The sequence below is a fragment of the Clarias gariepinus genome, chromosome 9 (assembly GCF_024256425.1).
Source record: "Clarias gariepinus isolate MV-2021 ecotype Netherlands chromosome 9, CGAR_prim_01v2, whole genome shotgun sequence".
In the NCBI taxonomy this organism is placed as follows: domain Eukaryota; kingdom Metazoa; phylum Chordata; class Actinopteri; order Siluriformes; family Clariidae; genus Clarias; species Clarias gariepinus.
Genome location: NC_071108.1, coordinates 25,486,686 through 25,507,500, shown reverse-complemented (window position 1 = coordinate 25,507,500; position 20,815 = coordinate 25,486,686). Strand labels below are relative to the sequence as shown.

The following is a 20,815-nucleotide window of genomic DNA, read 5'->3' as shown; positions in this document are numbered from 1 at the left end:
TATTATAGATAGATAGATAGATAGATAGATAGATAGATAGAAATTGTAAAAGTTTATTAATAAATGCAAAGCAAAATAATATTTGTTTTGCTGATCTGGAAAATGAGCTGATGCATGGCCAAAATCCATACATAATATGATCTTTACAATGAGTTTTGCGATCCTTGCACCCTAGTAATTTGTATTTCTTTGAAATCTAATGTTTCTTCATGCAACGGCATTAATATGAAACAACTATGTTTCACAAAATATTTATTAGACATCATGTACAGTATGCGTGTCATTTGAACAGTGTAATCCATATATAAATGTGCAGTGGCCTATCGGCAGTTACTGTATATGATTTGCAGCTGAACTGTCAAGTTTCACATGAGTGAGTCTCGTACTCAGGAGCTCTTGTAGTGTACTGTGCTTTTACGCATGAATAAACCTTTTGTAACTTAGTGCCCAAAAGCCTCAAATTTTGTTCTTTTCTTTAATTTTTTTCATTTTTTCCGATAATTAATGTTCCCTTTATGAATCAGCTTAATAACACCTGCAAATAACATGCGTGTAGATTCACTAACGGGCACAATCGACTTTCGTGTCTTTCACAGGAATGAAACAAGATGTCCTTTTCAACGTTCATTAATGAATATGTGATTCGTGGTGTTTCTGCCTCAAGGGGAAAGTGAGAGTTAATGCACGTTAATTAATTTTCCATCTTCAGTGCTGGTTTCGAAGCCTGAAAGTCACTTCGGGAGCTCACATTCATATGTCTGGAGGGCATGTATGAAAACTGCAGAAATTTAAATAATGAGAAAGTTTAACTGAATCAGGTCCTAAAATAATCAGAAGGTGTCTTGAAATGATAAGCAATTATTGCACCTTTTCCCCCCCATCAGATCCTTATCACACATCCCATGGCAGCAGCATGTTAACAGAACCTTCATAACGGTTTTTATTTACATGTAAACACACTCACATCTTCATTTCATCCGTTTATACACATCATGAGGAGATCTGCAACACAGCCATGTCATATTTAGCATTTATTAAGAATAAGATTCACACACACATGGACAGATATATACAGCTGGAGCCTGTGTGCAGTGCAGGAACAGCTCTGGGATGGTGCTGCTTTTATCCTCACACTGCCTGCTGTAAAGCCCTTAAGCACGAAGGGAGGGAGGACATGATGGATTATCTCTTTTTCTCACTTATTCAGACTCTCTTCCGCCCTTTCTACATCTCTCATTTACACCCCTTCCCCCTCTTTCCTCTACATCGCATCCACATGTGACTCTCTCTCTCTTTCTCTCTCTCTCTCTCTGTGCATTGCCTCACTTCTCCACCCGCCAGAGCTTTATTCCTTTATTATTATTATTATTATTTTTTATAAATGAGTCCATATACTCACTGCTCAATCGAATACATAGATAGAATATCTTATTGTGGTTCACATGGGTGGGCAGTTCATGTAAAATAGCAAAAGAAGGACAGCAGTTTTACAGTATGTAATTTTCCAGATTGTCCCAGGAAGAGTACCCGTAAATATACAAGTCGTTCTGGGAAAAACAGGTCCTAAAAATAACTGAATTGCAAGGATATTGCATTTGTAGTTTGAGTGGGTAATGCTTGTCGGTAGTGAGGTGTGTATCACTAACATGGACAGCACATCGTTATTGTTGCGTGACGATTTCTTCAGATCAGTCATAGTTCACTTAGAGTTAATATACACTAAGGTTTGTTATAATTTGTATATTATGATACAGGTATGTGAACAACACAACTTGATGTTGTGGGTACATGCAACGTGCAGCACATCTGACTTATTTGTATAGACTGGTTTACGTTACAGAAAGACGATTAGACCGGTGAATCCCAAGTAGACTCTCGGGTCGATTAGATTTCTGGTTGTGATTTTTAATTCAATAGTACTATAGTTTGCCTTAGGCAGCAATTATTTTATTTGTTTTAGACCATTACAAGCTACAAAACATATCTAATAAACATTTAAATCCTGTGTAGCTTGTGTTTATGATTATTTGAATGTCATGACTTGAACTAAATAAATTGTTTTATTCCCTGGCTGTCCTATGTTCCACTCTCCAGTCCAGTAGGTGGCGGTATTGCACCAACATGCTATAAAATCTAAAGAAGAAGAAGAACTCTCGTGTATTTTTACGGAATTTTGATTAGGGAATGAATCAAAACCTGAAACAATTATTTTAATTGACAAACTAACAATTAATTATATCACACAGATTTTAAGACTCAGTCACTAACTCATCATCTATACTGCTTTATCCTGTATACAGGGTCGTGGGGCGGGGTGCCTGTCCTAGGGGACTTAGGGCACAAGGTGGGGTACAACTTGGACGGGGTGACAATCCATTGCAAGGCACACAATCACATGCTCATGCACACACTACGGGCCATTTGGGAACACCAATTATTCTAATCAGCCTGCCTTTCGACTGTGGAAGGGAACCGGAGTACATGGAGGAAACCCACCAAGCACGGGGAGAACAAGAAAACTCATGCACACAGACCCGAGGTGGGAATCAAATCTAAAGCTGCAAGGGGACAGTGCTAACCACTAAGTCCCCTGAGGTGTGAAGGTTACAAGAGCAGAAAACCACACTCCTGTCAGACAAGAACAGAAATCTGTACACTGGCTAATCGAACCTGCATGGTTGAGGATAGGACTAAGAAAAGATGACGTTTCCCCTCATGATTGTATTGCATGATGCTGCGGTCACATGGTTGACTGTTTAGGTAATTGCATGAATTTGCATTTGTACAGGTGTACCTATTAAAGTAGAATCTGAGTGCGTGTCTGTGCCTTTATGTGCACTGACACAGGGTTTGAATAAAGAACAAGTAAAGACGTAGAGGGCATTGTTCTTGCTGATGAAGACAAATTCTTGACTGTGGAATTTACACACACCGGTAGTTTAAAAGCAGCTCTATTGTGTGGGGAAACTGTGTCTCTGGCACAAAGCTGTACTGCTCACATGCTGCTTAATTTACACCTGGCCTTGGCAGATGAAAATGAAAACGTGTGCAAAACTGGCCTCTGCTAGTTAGATAAATTGAGCAGGATATCTACTGTAAATAAATCCACTATACTGTATATTGTCCACTCTTTTCTTTATGCTGACTATATACAGTACTGTGCAAAAGTCTTAGGCACCATATTATATGCTGTACCAATTTTGTTATATATGTTTATCATGTCTGCATAATTATGTACAAAATCATTCAGTATTTCCAAATATAACTTAAAAATAAATAAATAATGGGATTTGCATAAAAATATAAAGAAGCGAGTGTGACAAAGTTACTAGAAGAACTCATATTCTCCAGCATGCTCAGTAAAACCTAACAGCTGTTTTCTTATATTATTGTGCAGAAGTCTTGGGGACATATAAAAGTATGGCATAAGCAAAAGATGCTTTTGAAAACATTTCTGCATAAAAGAAACTTCTATAAAGAGCAATAAAATAAACAGTTAATGTTTGAAGTGAAAACTCATTGCTTCAAACTATTATAATTAGGGCTGCAACTAACGATTATTTTGATAATCGATTAGTTGGGCGATTATATTTTCGATTAATCGATTAATCGGATAAAGCCTAACCGCTTCTTTCATTTGATATTTCGCTTATAACTATTAAAAAAAACATAAATCAGGGTATTATTTATGTATAAAAATAAACTTTAAAAAATGCAAAAGCCACATATAGAGTTAATAATGTTTAATTTGGACATTTTAAACCTTAAATAAAATATAGTATATAATATATACAGTATATATATATATATATATATATATATATATATATATATATATATATAGTTAAAAAAATACACTGATATATTCAGTTGATAAGATATAAACAGCTAAAATAATGTAATTTTGTATAATAAAACTATGTATGCATAAGTAAAACCACAGTAAATTACAAGTTAACTTTGTAGTGGACTATAAAAACTGTAGAAATGCAAAAAGCTAATAGTCACAAATATACTGTTATTTGCATTCGCTGAAAACCACAACAATCACTAAATGTAATATTCTACTGTTATTCACACCGTGTAAATTAAGCTGATCTAAAATAGCGCCATGTAACTAATCACTAGTGCTCATGAGGTGATTGCGCAATGTGATTCTAGCGAGTAGCACGTGAACAGATCTAGAGCGACTGTCCTGAAGTTAGCAAACAGTTTAAACTAAAAGCACTTAAACTATACAACTTTTACACGATGAAGAGATACAGTTTTTACTGACCCTGCAGACGTTTCGCTATCCGTAACACCAACACGTTTTCTCTTTAAGTGTTCGTGCATGACATGCCATGTAAGCTCGGTCTTGCATAGCGTACAGGTTACCGTCTTCTTAGAGGCGTTTAATGTAAATTGCTATCAAACCTTGGAGGACTCGGGGCGCGCGCTTTTTCCTGCCTGCGCTTCTGTAACCGCCATTGCGCGAGCGGCTGTGTGTATATTTGTGCATCTTGGGGTCGCGCTTCTCAGTGACGTGAGCAGCCCAACTAATCGATAACGGCATTCGTTGACAACGAATTTCATTATCGATAATTATCGATTTTATCGATTAGTTGTTGCAGCCCTAATTATAATATATAATATTATATACAGTTTTATAAGAAAACAGCTGTTAGGTTTTACTGAGCTTGCTGGGGAATAACTGGTAACTTTGTCACACTCGCTCCTTTCTATTTTTATGCAAATCCCCGGAGCGTACATTAGGTTTTTTGTTTCCACCTGAAAACTGGCCTCTCTTTTACTACAGTAGATATTTTTATATTTTTACAGCCATGCATATATTCTCCTGTAATGTTATTCATTTATTAATTTTTCAATTATACATGGAAGTACTGAATGATTTTGTACATAATTGTGCAAACATGATAAACATATATAACAAAATTGGCACAGCATATGATATGGTGCCTAAGACTTTTGCACAGTACTGTATATATATATATATATATATATATATATATATATATATATATACTATTAGTATATATACAGTATGTTTTCATTCAAGGTGATCAAATGTTGCTGTTTCTCTAAAATTCTACAGGTGGTGCACTCCTAACTATTCATACATATCCGTGGCCTGATAATTTTACAATTTTATTTAAAAAAAAGTATTTACTTTTAAACAAAATGAATGAATAAATTAATGAAAAAAGCAAGAAAATAAAATTTATGCTTAAAAATGTAGTAAAATATGTCTGGAAATAGGCTTATATATCTTATATATTGTTTATTGTTCATTTATTATTCATTATAATAATAAATATTTGATCAATTTGACTAGATTCAATATATTTTCAGTTCATAAGATGACATTTTGTCCAGTGCAGGATTTACTAAATTGTACCATATGCTTGCACAGCCTTCGAATGCGTAAAAGAAATGGAGAGCAGAAGAAAAGAAGAGAAGAAAAGGCTTGTGTGTGTGTGTGTGTGTTTCAAAAGCAGCTTCAGGCTTTGAAGGAGTCAGGAGGTGGGGGGACTTGAATGTTAAATCGCCGGTAGGTGATCGTATTTAATGAGATTGGCTGACATTTGTGAGAGTACGTTTCACTGTTTGTGTGGTTGCTATGTTTCGCGCTGTGTTGTGCGGCGCTGATTGTGTACAAATGACCAGAACTAATCACACTGAGTTTGCATGAATTCTTAAACGGTGGATTGGGGTGTTTTTGAACAGAAACACATGTAGGGATAACTGGAGAAACAGCAGACTCTCACAAGCACTCTGTCTGTCAGGATGTCTGGGTGTCGGCTCCTGTATAAAGAACTCCGAGAAAAGTGTGACACGACAAGTTACGCAAGTGATCCACCACTGTGTCCATTTCTCCCATTTCTCCTCTTTTCTTTCTACTCTTTTGCTTCATCCTCTCTCTTTCCCTTATCTTTGACTCCCCCTCTTTCCATCTCTCTGCTCCATTTCATGCATTATTAAACGACGAGATGTCGTAGATACATTTATAGGTGTGAAACGTCAATGAAACAAGTGGTTTTGGTTAATTATAGACCTAATTATTGAATTCATTTTTTCTTAATAAGACAAAAAAGCACATTATTAATAAGAAGGTGCAAAAGGAGGTTGTTTATTAGCTGTACATTATTGCCACAAATGCCCTCGTGGTACATTTCACATTCTCTGTTTTGTCCCTATTGATTGTTTGTCTGTTTGTACCCTCTCTAAGATTACTCTAAGATTATGTATTTTTTACCAACCAGTGGTTTTATGTTTCTCTGTGTTCTGCTAAATTTTGGTTTTAACTCTTCATTTCATAACTTTTGATCATTTAAAGGTTATCTACATAAACAAGGCCTTTATAGCACATGCATACACTACTTCCTTTCGTAGTGTTCCTGTAGCGGACCATCCCATCCACACACAACTTGACACAGGTTTTACATCGGCTGTCCTCCCTGACAAACCCTTCCCACCCACAGCGGGGCTTGAACCCGGATCGTCACATCCCCAAACCTCCCCCTAGCACATGCATACACATTGTTTCAATATTTTATGAAGCCATGTTGAAGAATTTATGAGAGGTATGACAGCTTTACACGAACAAGAGAACCACATCCATCAGTTATTGCTGTAATTTAACTAATTTCAGTTTTTTTCTTTTCATCCCTATCTTGCAAGTTACTAGCTTAACCACACTTTGTCATGTTGCTTACCTGTGCATTAACCCATGCTTTGGACTATGACCGTGAGTCTTGGACATCCCAAGTTAAAATTATGTAATGACCTTGCCAAGTTCTAACCAGCCAGTCAACCCAGTGCATTGTAGGCATGTCTACATAGTCGAGCTGATCTGCTGAAACATCAGGAAAGAAAGGTGAATCACGGCATGATTGTTGGTGCCAGACGGCTGGTCTGAGTATTTCTGGTTTGAGAACTGTTGATCCAATGGCATCTTCACACGCAACCATCTCTAGGGTATGAAAGGAATAGTCTGAAAAAGAGAACATACTCAGTGAGCGGGCGATAATGCCTTGTTGATGCCAGAGATCAGAGGAGAATGGCTGGACTGGTTTGAACTGACAGAATGGCAACAGTAACTCAACAGAGTTAACACATCCAATCTTGAAGCAGAAAAGCTACAGTACATCACAATAAGACCACACCATGTGCCACTCCTCTCAGTTAAGAACAGGAAACTAAAGCTACCATAAGCATGAGCTCATCAATTGGACATTAGAAGATTGCAAACCGTTACCTGGTTTGATGGATCTCGGTTTCTGCTGCAACAGTCAGAATTTGGCAAAAGCAACATAAAAGAATGGATCCATCCTGCCTCGTATCGACGGTTCAGCCTAGTGTTGGTGGTGTAAGGATGTGGGGGATTTTTTCTCGCCACACTTTGGGCCACTTAGTACCAACTTAGTGTTGCTGACCATGTCCACCCCTTTATGATCACACTGTAGGATAACATTCCATATCTCAAAGCTGAACTCATCTCAAACTGGGTTCTTGAACAATGGTGCAGTGACATCACTGAACTCATATGGCCTCCACAATCTCCAGATCTCTATCCAATAGAGCACCTTTGGGGTATTTCACATCATGGACTCGCAGCCACATAATCTGCAGCAACTGAGTGATATTCTCTCAATATGGACCTAAATCATTAAGTAATGTTTCTAGCACCTTGCTGAATCTATAGAACTCAGTCAGTTCGGAATGGAAAGGGGGTCCAACCCGGTACCAGCAGGGTGTACCTAATGAAGTGGCCGGTGAGTGTATAAAGGGATGGATTTCTGTCATTTGTTTTGCAGCCAGCACTATTCTTAGAGCTGCTGTGATGGAAAATAAATCCACACATCCTGACCAATCAGATTTCTGGTGTATATGAGAATGCGATATTGAATCATTTTATATATTTCAGTTCTTATTATAGAACTTCCACTGCGGTTGGATTCTCAGTCATTTGGTGAGGGAAGCCTGAGAGAACGCTTCACTTTTAACAGTTCCTTGCATCATTCTTCACACGTTCACACAGAATTAGCAACAGATGTGTGGGTGCACCTTCATTGCCTTCCCTGCATGTAATATTCCTTTTTCTCTATGCATTCTCAGGGCTAATTTAGCACTTTTCCCTGTTTGTAGTCATGTAGGCATGAGACAGAATATCATGTCTCAATTATCCTGATAAAAAAAACAACACAAGATTTCATATTCTGAGAAGTATTTTAGTTTAACATTCATTATGATCTCTACCTCATTTTCCACACGAGGTGGCAGCACGAGAAAGTAGCATGACACTTGATCCGAACTGCCATTTAAGTCCCGTATTTTATATTTCTTTAACAGATTTAACACAGGCTCTGAGCTTTTTTTTTTCATACCAGAAACTTCCTTTATTTCACTCCTGCTCCAAATGCACCATTTTAGTGTCTAGGTAGAACTGAGCAATGAGCTGGGTGGGGGGTGAGATGGGTATCTTCTTCATGCATGTGTGTATATTAAGCACCAGAAGATTAATATTTAAGCAATATCACATGAGAGGGAGTGCCGTTGTGATGAATATCAGCATGGCACAACTTTGAGTATAATATTGCTTTGTAATTAATGGGTTCAAGTAATTTTTATTTAATTCTTTAAACAGTCTTGAAAACCACATTAGGTTTACTTCCACTTATTTATATATATATATATATATATATATTATAAGTGGATATATTTCCCTTGATTGCGGGTTAGAGAGGGAATTTGGGGTTCAGCCTTGCGTTAGAAGCTAGTTAGCTTTGTAGCTCACGTCCAGCTCACCGTTATTAGACCAGATGAAAATTAAACCATACAACTTTTAATAATCTGTCTGAATAGGAGCAGAAAAGCAGCATAATGGTCTATAGGTCACATTACTTTAAATTAGTTTAGTTCACTTTTTATGAATGGATTTTATTTGTACAGTAACCCTCTTTCCGAAAATTCTGTAACCTTGTACAGGGAATGTGATGTTTTAGAGAACATGAAAATGTTTTATTTTAAAAATAAGTTTTAAATTGTAGTTCTGCGAAAAAAATGAATTAGCAGGTCACACTTAAGAAGAAAAAATCAGAAATTGTCAGAAAGAATGCACTTTCAATTCTTTCAAATTTGAAAATTCTTTCAATTTTCAGCATAAATGTATACATTTTCAGTCTTGGATTATCACGACTTGATGATCTTAAATTGTAATAAATAAACCTTTGTGATATAGCAAGTAGACAAATAAGAGGTATAAATCTGTATACACTGAGTGACCTTGCAAGGACAGAGACTGGAGCATGTGGGCTCGATCTTATTTTTATGCGAGGTATGATACGCAGGTGATGCAATGCTCCGAGTTGGATGGCTGGAGTCCTAGGACAGTGTGTCCCAGTCATCATATTCAATATCAAATGTAAGTTCTTTTTTCTCTAATGTGCTTGCTAGTCTTCGGTGGGAAGAGAACGCTTTAAATCCTTGCTTTAAATTCTTCAGCATTCTTTAAAACACACACCAACTTGTATGTGTGTGTATACAGTATATATTACAGTATACAGTATATAATAATATATATTGAGAGGTGAAATAAATAACATTGATTCTTTTGTTACAGTTTCGCCTGTCAAGGGCTTGGGTGATACTGTATAAGGCAGCAAGTGAACAGTAGGTTCTTGAATTTGATGTGTTGGATTTGAGTGACCCTGACACTAGCCAAGTCGTGATGTCTAGACGACTGGGTCAGAGCATCTTCACAACAGCAGCTTATTTGGGGAAGTGTTCCTGGTTTGCAGTGGTTAGTACCTACCAAAAGTGAGGAAGGAAGAAAAACTGTTGAGCTAGTGATGGGGTCATCAGTACCCAGGTGCTCTATGGTGTATGTGTGGAATGAAGGCTAAAATGTCTGGTCCAGTCATGCAGAAAAGCTACTGTAGCACAAATTGAAAAAGTTAATGCAGGTTCTGAGAGAAAGGACACACAGTGAATGGGATTGCCTACCTGGAGACAGGTCAGGGTGTCCATGCTGACCGCAGTCCATCGTTGATAGCATCTACCCTGATGCGGTTCCATATACAAGTGCACATCTTCTGGAGTCCACGGCTTACTGAAGCAAAACTGTTTTGATGTTCAAAGGGGCCCTAATGGATATTAGGCTACTGGCTTTAATGTTATGGCTGAACAGTATATACTGTATATATCACTTCACCGTCTATTTGTCTATTTTATACTGGGGAGTCTTTATAAAAAAATATTTGCAAAAATTACAGTGCTGAGAGCAAAATTAATTATGTCATGTTTCATTTATAAACATAGCAGAATAGTATTTGTACTGTTTTGGCTGAAACAAAAGGTGTTCAAGTCAAACCAGGACTTTTTTTTTTTTTTTTTACATTTTGCAGAATAACAGAACAGGTATAAGGGTAAAGACTCATTTTTAATTCCCTGCTACACAGTGTGTCACTTTGATATCAACAAGGTAGGAAGTTTTCTTGAAAGTTTTATAGAAAGAGATGATCGTACTCCGTGCTTCATGTCTGAAACGCTGACCTCCTCAACAACTGCTTTAATGGCCCAAACGTGTGGAATTGGCTTGAGGTGGAGTCAGGACTGTACGGGGGATGTGACGATAACTTTCAGCAGAGGTCCTACAATGTGCATGCGGTGTTCGAGAATGATTGTGTGTACAGTTCCCACAGACACATGTGTCTCTCCCGCGAGTTTTCTATTGATTTTTTAGGAAAGAGACGTTCCACGTGCAGGTTGTTGACGGAAACGACTGCAGTGCACACTGCAGCCTTTAACTTCTTTAAACAGATTGCAGAATTTAAATGTTTTATGTAGCAAAGACTCACATCACCCCACTATGCTTGATGTCTTCTGTAAATGTGACTTGACCACAAAAGTCCCAGTTTGACCCGAATGCCCCTCATACATTTATGGTGCTTTACTCTTACAAAGACTTTAATGGACTTTTACATGTGATGGTTTGACAGAGTTTTACCAGAAATCCGTTCTGTTTATAAGATTACATACCAATATATCGATTATAGTACAAAAATATAGATAGCATATACTTTATAAAACCCTTCAGTATAGAACCGTGATATTTGAGTGTGTGTGCATACTGTATGTGTGTTATTTTCAAATAATAATACGTCCTTTAAGCACACACTCTCTCTCTCTCTCTCTCTCTTTTTCTGTCTCTTTTTGACACACACACATACACACACACACACACACACACGCGCAACATTCTGCCCTCTGCTGTCACCTGTTTATACACCGAGGAAAATAGGGTAATTTAACTTCACTAATGCAAAGAGTGATTGTGTGTGTGTGTGTGTGTGTGAGTGAGAGAGAGAGAGAGAGAGAGAGAGAGAGAGAGAGAATGTACATTTTTGTGTTATCAGTGTTAGACAGTGCTGACACCTGTCATGGTGCAACCTCTTGTTATGCTCATGCACACACACACACGCGCACACACACACACGCACACACACACTCATACACACACTCACTCTGAGGCTCACTGATAAAGGTTGTCAGTGGCTGTGCTTAAGACAAGCTTTTGTACAACAGACATGATCAGAAGAAACACTTCTTCCATATGATACAGCATAATCGTGAGAAGCAGTAGATCAGAAAATACACACACATCAGGAAATTTACAGTACTGTGCAAAAAGTCTTATATATATATATATATATATATATATATATATCATATTATCTGTAGTACAAATGTTGTTATATACACCATGTTTATCATGTCTGCATTATAGATGTACAAAACCATTTATTATTTTCCTAAATAAATAACATTACAGAAGGATATTTACATGTGTGTAAAGAAAGCAGGATATTATATAACGGACCAGTTTTCAGATGGAAACAACAAACCTTATGAACAGTACGCTCTGGGGTTTTCTCATAAAAAGGAAAAGAGCAAGTGTGACAAAGTTAGCTGAAGGACTCATTATATTCTCCAGCACAGTCAGTAAAACCTAACAGCTGTTTTACTATAAAAGTGCACAAATCTGGATCTAACACCACTGATTATTTATAAGCTAAGGGTTTGTACATTATATATCGACTGTGTTAATTCCATTACTCTTTATAGAAGTTTCTTTTATGCAGAACAGTTTTCAACAGCATCTTTTCCTATGGCTTTTTCTCCCCAATAGGTTTGCACAGTACTGTAAGTGAAACAGCTGTTAGGTTTTACTGAGTGTGCTGGAGGAAAGGTCAGAGTTCTTCTAACTTTGTTACATTAGGGTTTTTTTTTTTTTGTTTCCATTTAAAAACCGGTCTGTCTCGTGATATATCGCTTTCTTTACAAGCATGCAAATATTCTTTTGAAATATTATTTGTTTATTAATTTTTAAGTAACTTAACGTATTATTTAACGTATTAATTAACATCTTTACAATTTCTTTAATGCACTGAAATAACCTAAAGTAGTAATGAATAATAATAAGCCAGATAATCCAAACCAGTGAGTACTTGCTAAATAAAGTTGCTTGCACAGCTGTCTGCGAGTAACCCGATGCTTGTGAAATGCTCCTGAAGATAAATCAGGGTTCGGCTCAGATAAATAAACACACAAGCTTCTCCTCGTTCATTATAACCATGGCCAGAACACAGCAGGTTGCCCAGGCAACCATGGGAATTACACAACGGAGGATTTTTCTCCCCCACTTCATTGTGTAGTTGCGACTCAGACAGGGCTTTAGTTTGGTGTTCAAGGTCTTTTTTTTCTGTCCCGGAGAACATAACGAGGCTCGGAGAAATCTTAAAAACGCGCTCAAAAGGACGAGGTTGGAGCTGTGCGGTCTTTTTGAGATCTGTACGAGTGGCATGATACATTTTCTAGCCCCCCCCCCTCCCCCCCCCCCCATGCTGTGTGTTGAGTCACGGGCTGAAATGAAAAGGTTAATATGTGAAAGATTACTGAGCTTCTGGTGTAAGGTTACACTGCAGAGATAAATCATGACATCTACTAACAACAGTATATAAGTGTTTTTATGATTACGTACGGCTAAGTGAAATTTGTTACGACAGGACAGATAAGGCAGACTGTAGGTCACCTTGCGCTTAGAAGGTTATACGCTATAATCTATCCAATTCATACCTTATACTCCGACTCTTTTCCTGCAGTTATGTCCTGATGAACACTCGTAACAAAGGGTAAAGATAATAAACAGTGACCCTTATTGTATTAAATGGAGAAAGTGATGATATAGATGAGAGTGTGTTCTGTTCAGAATAGAATAGTACACTGAGCGTTTATTTCATCTGGAACATCTGCTCAGTTCATAAAGTCACAACGCTACAGGTCAAGAGCATCACTAGATGTTCACATCAAACTCTAGAATGGGAAAGGGCGATCTCTGACTGTGGCATGTTTTTGGTGTCGATGGAAATGTTGAGTACATTAGAAATTGTGAACCCTCTGGGATTTTCAAGCAACCAGAAAAGATAGTTTTGAGTAGACAAGCATCTCAGAACAGGAATCTATTGAGGGTACATACAGTACAACCTCACCAAAACTGGTTAGGAAGGTTAAAATAAAAAGCACTAAAATGAAAAAAGATTTCCCCCTTTCTCCAGTCTTCAACTATGCAGTTTGGGTGAGTCTTTAGGAGAACAATGATAGCGTCAGATTCTTGCCTGATAGCAGTGGTTTTCTGCTCTTGTTGTCTAGCCATGACGGGGGTTTAATGTGTTGTGCTTTCTGAGATGCTTTCTTGCTTATCACGGTTGTAAAGAGTGAATACTTGTGTTACTATAAACTTCAACTCACCCAAGTCTGGAATATTTCATTAGATATACATCATCCGTATGGTGTTACAGTCTGCACAATATGATTTTTATATGGTATAAAACCATTTTGGGCCAACTCTTAAAACTCTTGTATTATTCGAAATTCCCAGAAGCTCAGCAGTTTCTAAAATGCTCAAACCACTCTGTCAAGGATAACCCTCTGGGGTGGCCTACTCCACGTTTTGACTTTTGGTGACTTTTAGGTTGACATGGGTGTTTGTTGCTTGATGGGTCACAGTCTTGTCTTGTCTCACAGGTGTTTTCGGATAGGTTGGTTCTTAGCAGAGTGACTTGGTCTGGGCTTGATACAGGCGTAAGATAAGGCCAGGTCACTCTGCCAAACCCAACCTAAAGGAATACAACTGTAGGTCTTCAAGACTGGTGAATCAATACGTAGGTCCAAACTGTGAATCGACATGGAGCAGTTTGCAGGTGTAGTGCGCCCTCTAGGGGTTATTACTGACACAGCCCATCTTGTACCAAGTTACTGTCCTGTATCAGCAAAAGTTGGTGCATGATGCTGCTGCCACGTTAGATAACTTGAGGAATGCGTGGGCATGCAGTTGTTCCTAATAAAGTGGACACTGAGGGTGAATCAATTCAGACGGAGAACATCATTCGCTATATCTCCCATACCTGAAAATGTGTTCAGGTGTTTGACATTCCATATAACAGACATGCCTAATAATAGTTGATGGCAGTGACAACTTTTTATAAAGTCTTGCGAAAAGTGCTCTTTTTATACGACTGATTGGTTAGAAAGTCTGGATTAATTTAACATTTTATTACAACACTGCTGAAATAGTCTCTTTGGCAAGCTTTCCATTTTCTGTCTTATGTGCCTGAGTAAGCAAACTAACTGTGATTCTCCAAATGAAGTGCTATTTAGGCTACAGTTGACAACAGCCATCTAATAAGAATATTAGATTTATTTTTCGGTTTTCGGGCTTGTCACATTGCAGCAAAAGAAATAGAAATGTCTGCGATAAAGCTGGGACACACTTGTGGTGCTGCTGTGAGTCAAACTGGGGTCCTTTAGCAGAATCTTTTCATAATGGAACCTTATAATGCTTTTACAAAAAGAACATGGACATTGATTTTTTTTATTTTTTTTTTAACCCCACTGCTTGAGCACATGGTTTGGTTTTATTTTGGACCTCAGTATGCCGGTTCTTTAAAGTTCCACACAGAAGTGTATGACATAAAGCTTTCTGGAAAAAAAGAATATTCTGCTCTTGTTCATATCAATGATTGTATTTGTTTAGGGTGCATTGTCTGTTCAATAAAAAAGATAATAATTATACTATTCATATTTCCTAACATTCCTGACACTTATACTGGTATAGTTCCTATTTTCAAAATACTAGTGTTCCGTCGGCCGGCCTGAAGACAATCTTTATTCGCTGCTGAGTGACAGAGAAAATCAACGAACCCTCTATTTGAATCTCAGTCCTGAATAAATTTCACAAATTCTTCGCCTCAGGATATTTAGGCATAATAAACGATGCATTATTTATACCCGAAATGTATAATTCATAGTAAAAAGAGTACTGGAACAGTAAAAGTGTAGGAAATCTGAGTAACGGCTATGACATGTGGGTGGTGATGGCTGGATTTTCATTGTTCGGATGAGATTAACACCACATTGTGGCTATTTTTATTCTTAAGCCACAGGGCTCCAGTCGCAGCCATACATTCGATTACAGGCTACATTACTCCCTGCCCTCTGTGCATTAATGACCCCCAGTCCCTCAGATAAAGCTGGTATTTTTGTGTTTTTTTTTTTTTTTTTTTTTTTACGAGGATGTCGTTAAAGCTCTCTCTGTCTTCCATTCTCGTGCTGTTTCTTGTCTTGTTAATACCAGTTTTTGTCATCAGGTTCATGTAGTGGTATTGCTGGTAAACCAGGGTCAAAGCTTAAGCAAAGAATACAAATAAGGTCTAATATTTTCCCTAACTTTATACCGCAGCATTGCCACATTCACAAATCAGCGTCATGAGAGGATGGGAATTCATTTCGTCGAACAGCTCTGAAGCTCTGAGAGTTCGTTCATATTATTATGCTTGTTTTAGTTCGTCACCTTTCCTAAGTAACTTCTCATACGAAGGGATTTGTGTGGGAAATGTTTGCTGTGTGGGAAAGAAACTGATTTAGTCAAATAGACAGATGTGTATTCCAGGTGATGTGACAACGCTTACTTTAAGAAGATGTTTATGTAACTTTTTTTTTTTTTTTACAAATGTCAAGAGAGGATAGAAAAAAACAGAAGATATACAGTACAGTAACTGTAATGAAAACATCACAATTGATATTAGGAACTAACTTGTCTCGTCCTTTGTTTTGTTTGAAATCCGCCTGCATACTGTACATTACTATGTTATGGGTCTAACACATATCTTTTCATCTGTGTTTCTCTCTTCACAGGAGACAGTAGAATATGCCTTCCTGATCATTTTTACTATTGAGACGTTTCTGAAGATAATAGCCTACGGACTGGTAATGCACCAGAACTCCTACGTTCGAAACGGCTGGAACATGCTGGATTTCATTATAGTCATAGTAGGGTAAGTCAATCGTTTGTGAACGCTTTGATGTAGGTAAAACTTTGAATGCACTTATGATGTTTATATAGGCTACAGTACTGTGTAAAAGTTTGGAGCTGCTATAGAGCAAGTATGCCTTCAAAACAAACAAACCAACAAGACAATAAAGCCCAGAAAATGTCATTAATAATAAGCTGTTATTAATGAAACAAAGTCGATATGTGGCATGATGAAGCTTTTTGGACCCTCGGGTACAGTGTGTGCATTTTTATAAGGAAACTATAGCTACTAAGTTTTAATGAGCATCCTGCAGAACCTCCGCAGTTCTTCTGAGGACTTGTACTGTTGCACCTGCTTCCTTTTTTGCATGCAAACCCCAGCAGCCTTCTTTTCTTTTTCTTTTTTTTATGGTTGCTTATATAATATTGTGCTTTCTTTTCTGGCATACGGGTATTTTTCTGTAACATTAAATTTTGTGTTGGAATACGGAACTTTGGGAAACAAAAATGTTTTGGACCAGAGTAATATTGAAGTAAAAAAAGCCATTGGCACATTTCTATCTATCTATCTATCTATCTATCTATCTATCTATCTATCTATCTATCTATCTATCTATCCATCCATCCATCCATCCATCCATCCATCCATCCATCCATCCATCCATCCATACATACATACATACATACATCCATACATACATACATACATGCATACATATCCTGGCCAAACAAAGGTCGCATACACATAAGATTTCCTTCAGTCCCATTTAGCTTTGATGATAACACAAGAACACACGTTGGATAGTTCAGATGTGAAAATGTTTCCTCATACTCCCAAATTTTAGAGACTATTTCGCAATTTGAGCCCAGGAATCTGATTTGAGCAACTTTGTTTTTGGCCAGGCATTGTATAAGTATTGACTGGTGTTTGCCCAGTTGTCATTAACCAATGGCAATGGCTGATGTTTTTCAAAAAATAACATCTGTGTCCGCTATCGGCCATTCACTAAATAAAAAATGTAAAACCTGCATCAGTATCGACCCAGAATACGTATATAATATATGAATATGATTCAGAAGAGATAATACCTTCTCTTATTTTAGGTGTCTACCCATGTCCTGCCCAGTCCCATGTTTGGGTTGCCTAGCAACCTTTTTTTAAGCAAAAAATAAAGTGATAATGTATGTTCTAATGTAGCACATGGTGTTTCCCACCTCACCAAAAAACTCTCCAAGCTGTTAGTGATTTATTTTCTTTGGCTCAAAAATGATGTTCTCTTCTCACATCCTGCATAAAAATATTAATTGAGGCTGGTTTCCATCTGCATTTTCTCTCAACATGTAAATAGGCTCCATTCCACATCACACAGTCAGATGCTTCTACTGTAACTCCGATAATCATATATAATCTGTCGACATGACATATGTAATGAAGCAGACATTGAGGCACCTCACACCACATCGAAGCACATTATGTTCAAACACACTCACTTTGCTTTGCATAAGTCAATAGGATATACTTTTTCTTGCTTTTTATTTGTTAACGGTAAAGTTAGCTTGTCAGTAGTGGTCCTACTGATTTGTCCACTCTTAAGTATTACATGTAATCCTATGTGGAATTACTCCATTAATTTATTTGTAAGTTCTTCATACTGGGGCGATTGAGTTTCTAAATGCAGAACCTAATTAAACCTGCATAACGCTGCTACCCTCTTTGTTGAAGCCACTAACATCAGGTTGTCATAGTGATGCCTCCCACTCCATGATTTAAGTCTGTTTTCTCTCTTGTGCAAGCTAAGAATATCTTATCAAGTGTCATGCTCTGGAGCAACCATAGCCCAAGACTTCTACTGATACAATTAAAATTGTTAAAAAAAGAAAGAAAAAAAAAAGAAAAGAAAAAAGCTTAGGATTTTTCTGATGCTAATATACACTTCTAGTCAAAGGTTTCCTGGTTTTATTCTTTTCTACATTGTAAGGATTGTCATGCTGTTTGTTAATTGGTGATGTTTGAGGCTGGTGACTCTAAATGATCTTCTCCCTTACAGCAGAGGTAAGGTTTTGGTCCTGCTTTCCTGGAAGGTCCTCATGAGAGCCAGGTTCATCATTTTGCTCGATGGGTTTTGGAAAAAAACCCAAAACAAAACAGTATTGTTCTAGAATATATAAAATACTTAATACTTCATATCCGAACTTGTGCCCAAACCTTCAACTAAAACTACAGTATGTAAATACAGTGCTGTGGAAAAGGTATTTTTTTGTGTGATACACTTTTTTTAATCTTCAAACAGAATTTAACAAAACAAAGACAACTAAGACAGCAAACAAAAAATACATGTTTTAAATGATCATTATATTTATTAAAGCAAGCGGATGATGTAATACCAACTAGGCCTAGAACATTTAGGAAATCACATCCAACGAATTGCAGGCCTCTCTTATTGGAATTGAGTTAAGACATGCCTAATGTGTTATTAAAAGCTTAAAGACCAATTCTAAACCATAAACTTTGTGGAAGAAATGTGGTTGAAAAAGAAAAATCAGAGTGATTGGAGACACTTGTAAAAAAAAAAAAAAATAGCCGTAGAAATCACAGCTACAGTATATATAAAAGCTATAATAATAATAATAATAATAGCTATAGCTAATAGCTATGTTTAAAAGTAAAATTAAGAGCATTTCCACACTCAGTTTCACAAGAGCTTATAGTATTTGGACTGAACAGCTGTGTGGCCATTAAAAAAAACAGCCTATTAGTGAGGTTTATCATATAATGATAATATATTATAATGATTGGAAAATATTATGACTACATGAATGTACCGAATGACCAGGGTATCACATTAAGAGATTCTTTTTCTTCCCCTGATGGAAAATATTCAAGTATATTCCAGGGCTTGAATTGTGGAAGAGTTTCACAAGTGGCCACTTAACCCAAACCCACATCCCACTTTGAGATGTGCTGGAGAAGACTTTATGGACTTATTTCACACTTCATTACATCACATTACATCATTAATACAAGATCTCACTCAAAAATGATAATGTAACCCTCAATGAAATAAATGTTGTGACATTGCATAAGGTTGTCAAAGCATTGCCAGTGCCTAGTCAAAGTTATGACACGGCAGTTCATAGCTTCCATAGAAAGAGCGCCAATATTTTTGATCACACTACTGTGCAGTATAAATTACACCTTGTCATTTCAGAAGGTACAAAGTATATTATTTCTATTTATACAACAGCTGTTAGTTGCGATCGAGTAAGCTGATTGGACATAAGAGGCATTTCATAAGTGCTGATATAGATCATAACAGCACTGGGACTTTACGACACAGGTGTTTTAACAATTGTGAATTACGTGAGGTTTCCAGCATACATATACACCAGTCACGAAAGCACTTTCAGCAATAAAACCCGTCTGATAATGTTCTGAATTGCCTCTGACTCGGCTGTGTTGTTCTGTTCACTGATAACACGAGCTACACAGCTAATTAGCCGTTAAACAATGTTGAAGCACAAATCCCAGTGAAACCCGTGATCAAGGGCACTATTTGGTATGTGGAACAAGAGATTGTACATCCTAGCCGACTAGTTTTCCATTTAACGCTATTTGGGATTCAACCACTGAACCCAGGAAGTTAGCTGATATTCACATCACATCAGCTGTGCTGATATTCAGTACAACAGCACATTCTCTTAAGTGTAATTACTAGGACAGAAGTCAACTGATTCTTACAATTCTTGCATAAAAGTATCATATAAAGACAAAAGAGCATTTGCATATCAAATCTTCTGTTGGGTGGCCAGATGTTCAGGACGGTCAGGATGTTAAGGCAAATCTTTCATATCTAATCTATAGAATCCCTGTGGTTTCAAATAGTAGATGTGAATAAGATGATCACTGATCATCACCAGCAATAGGATTTATAGGAGGACCTCACTATACATTCCTTGATGGTATCTACAGAGTAGCTATGTTACTTTATTAAAAGTCCAGCCATTCAAGTCCATGTTTTATCTATGTGTGTACAGGCTGTTCAGTGTGGTTCTGGAGCTGATGACCAAAGAGGGAGATTCAGGCCAGTCAGGAGGAAAGCCGGGTGGCTTTGATGTCAAAGCTCTGCGAGCATTCCGTGTGCTCCGACCACTCCGGCTTGTCTCAGGAGTGCCCAGTAAGTCAAACAGAAAATCTAAAATGGTGACATTATTACTAGATGCAGTCCATTACACTCATATGTATCATTCTTCACAGGCATGAATACTGTTTAGCAATAGTTGTATTGTAGTAATGTCACAACAGCATTATTTATAATATGATAAAAAAATGTTGCCATATGGCAGGAGCTGTTAGGTTAGAAGTATGACATTTTAAATATTCATCACACTCCGCCTATGCCAGTGTTGTATGCACTGTATAAAAGTGATATATAATTTGGTTTT

At 37.3% G+C, this 20,815-nt stretch overlaps 1 protein-coding gene across 2 annotated transcripts in view; it reads left to right on the top strand.

Moving 5' to 3' along the window:
• The window catches only part of cacna1db (calcium channel, voltage-dependent, L type, alpha 1D subunit, b), a 135,059-nt gene that overhangs the window by 51,615 nt on the left and 62,629 nt on the right, over positions 1-20,815 (top strand). For both annotated transcript variants that reach the window (XM_053503895.1, XM_053503894.1), the window contains exons 4-5: positions 16,255-16,394; positions 20,408-20,547. In XM_053503895.1, coding sequence (XP_053359870.1) covers positions 16,255-16,394; positions 20,408-20,547 — 280 coding nt within the window. The remainder of the gene's footprint in view (positions 1-16,254; positions 16,395-20,407; positions 20,548-20,815) is intronic.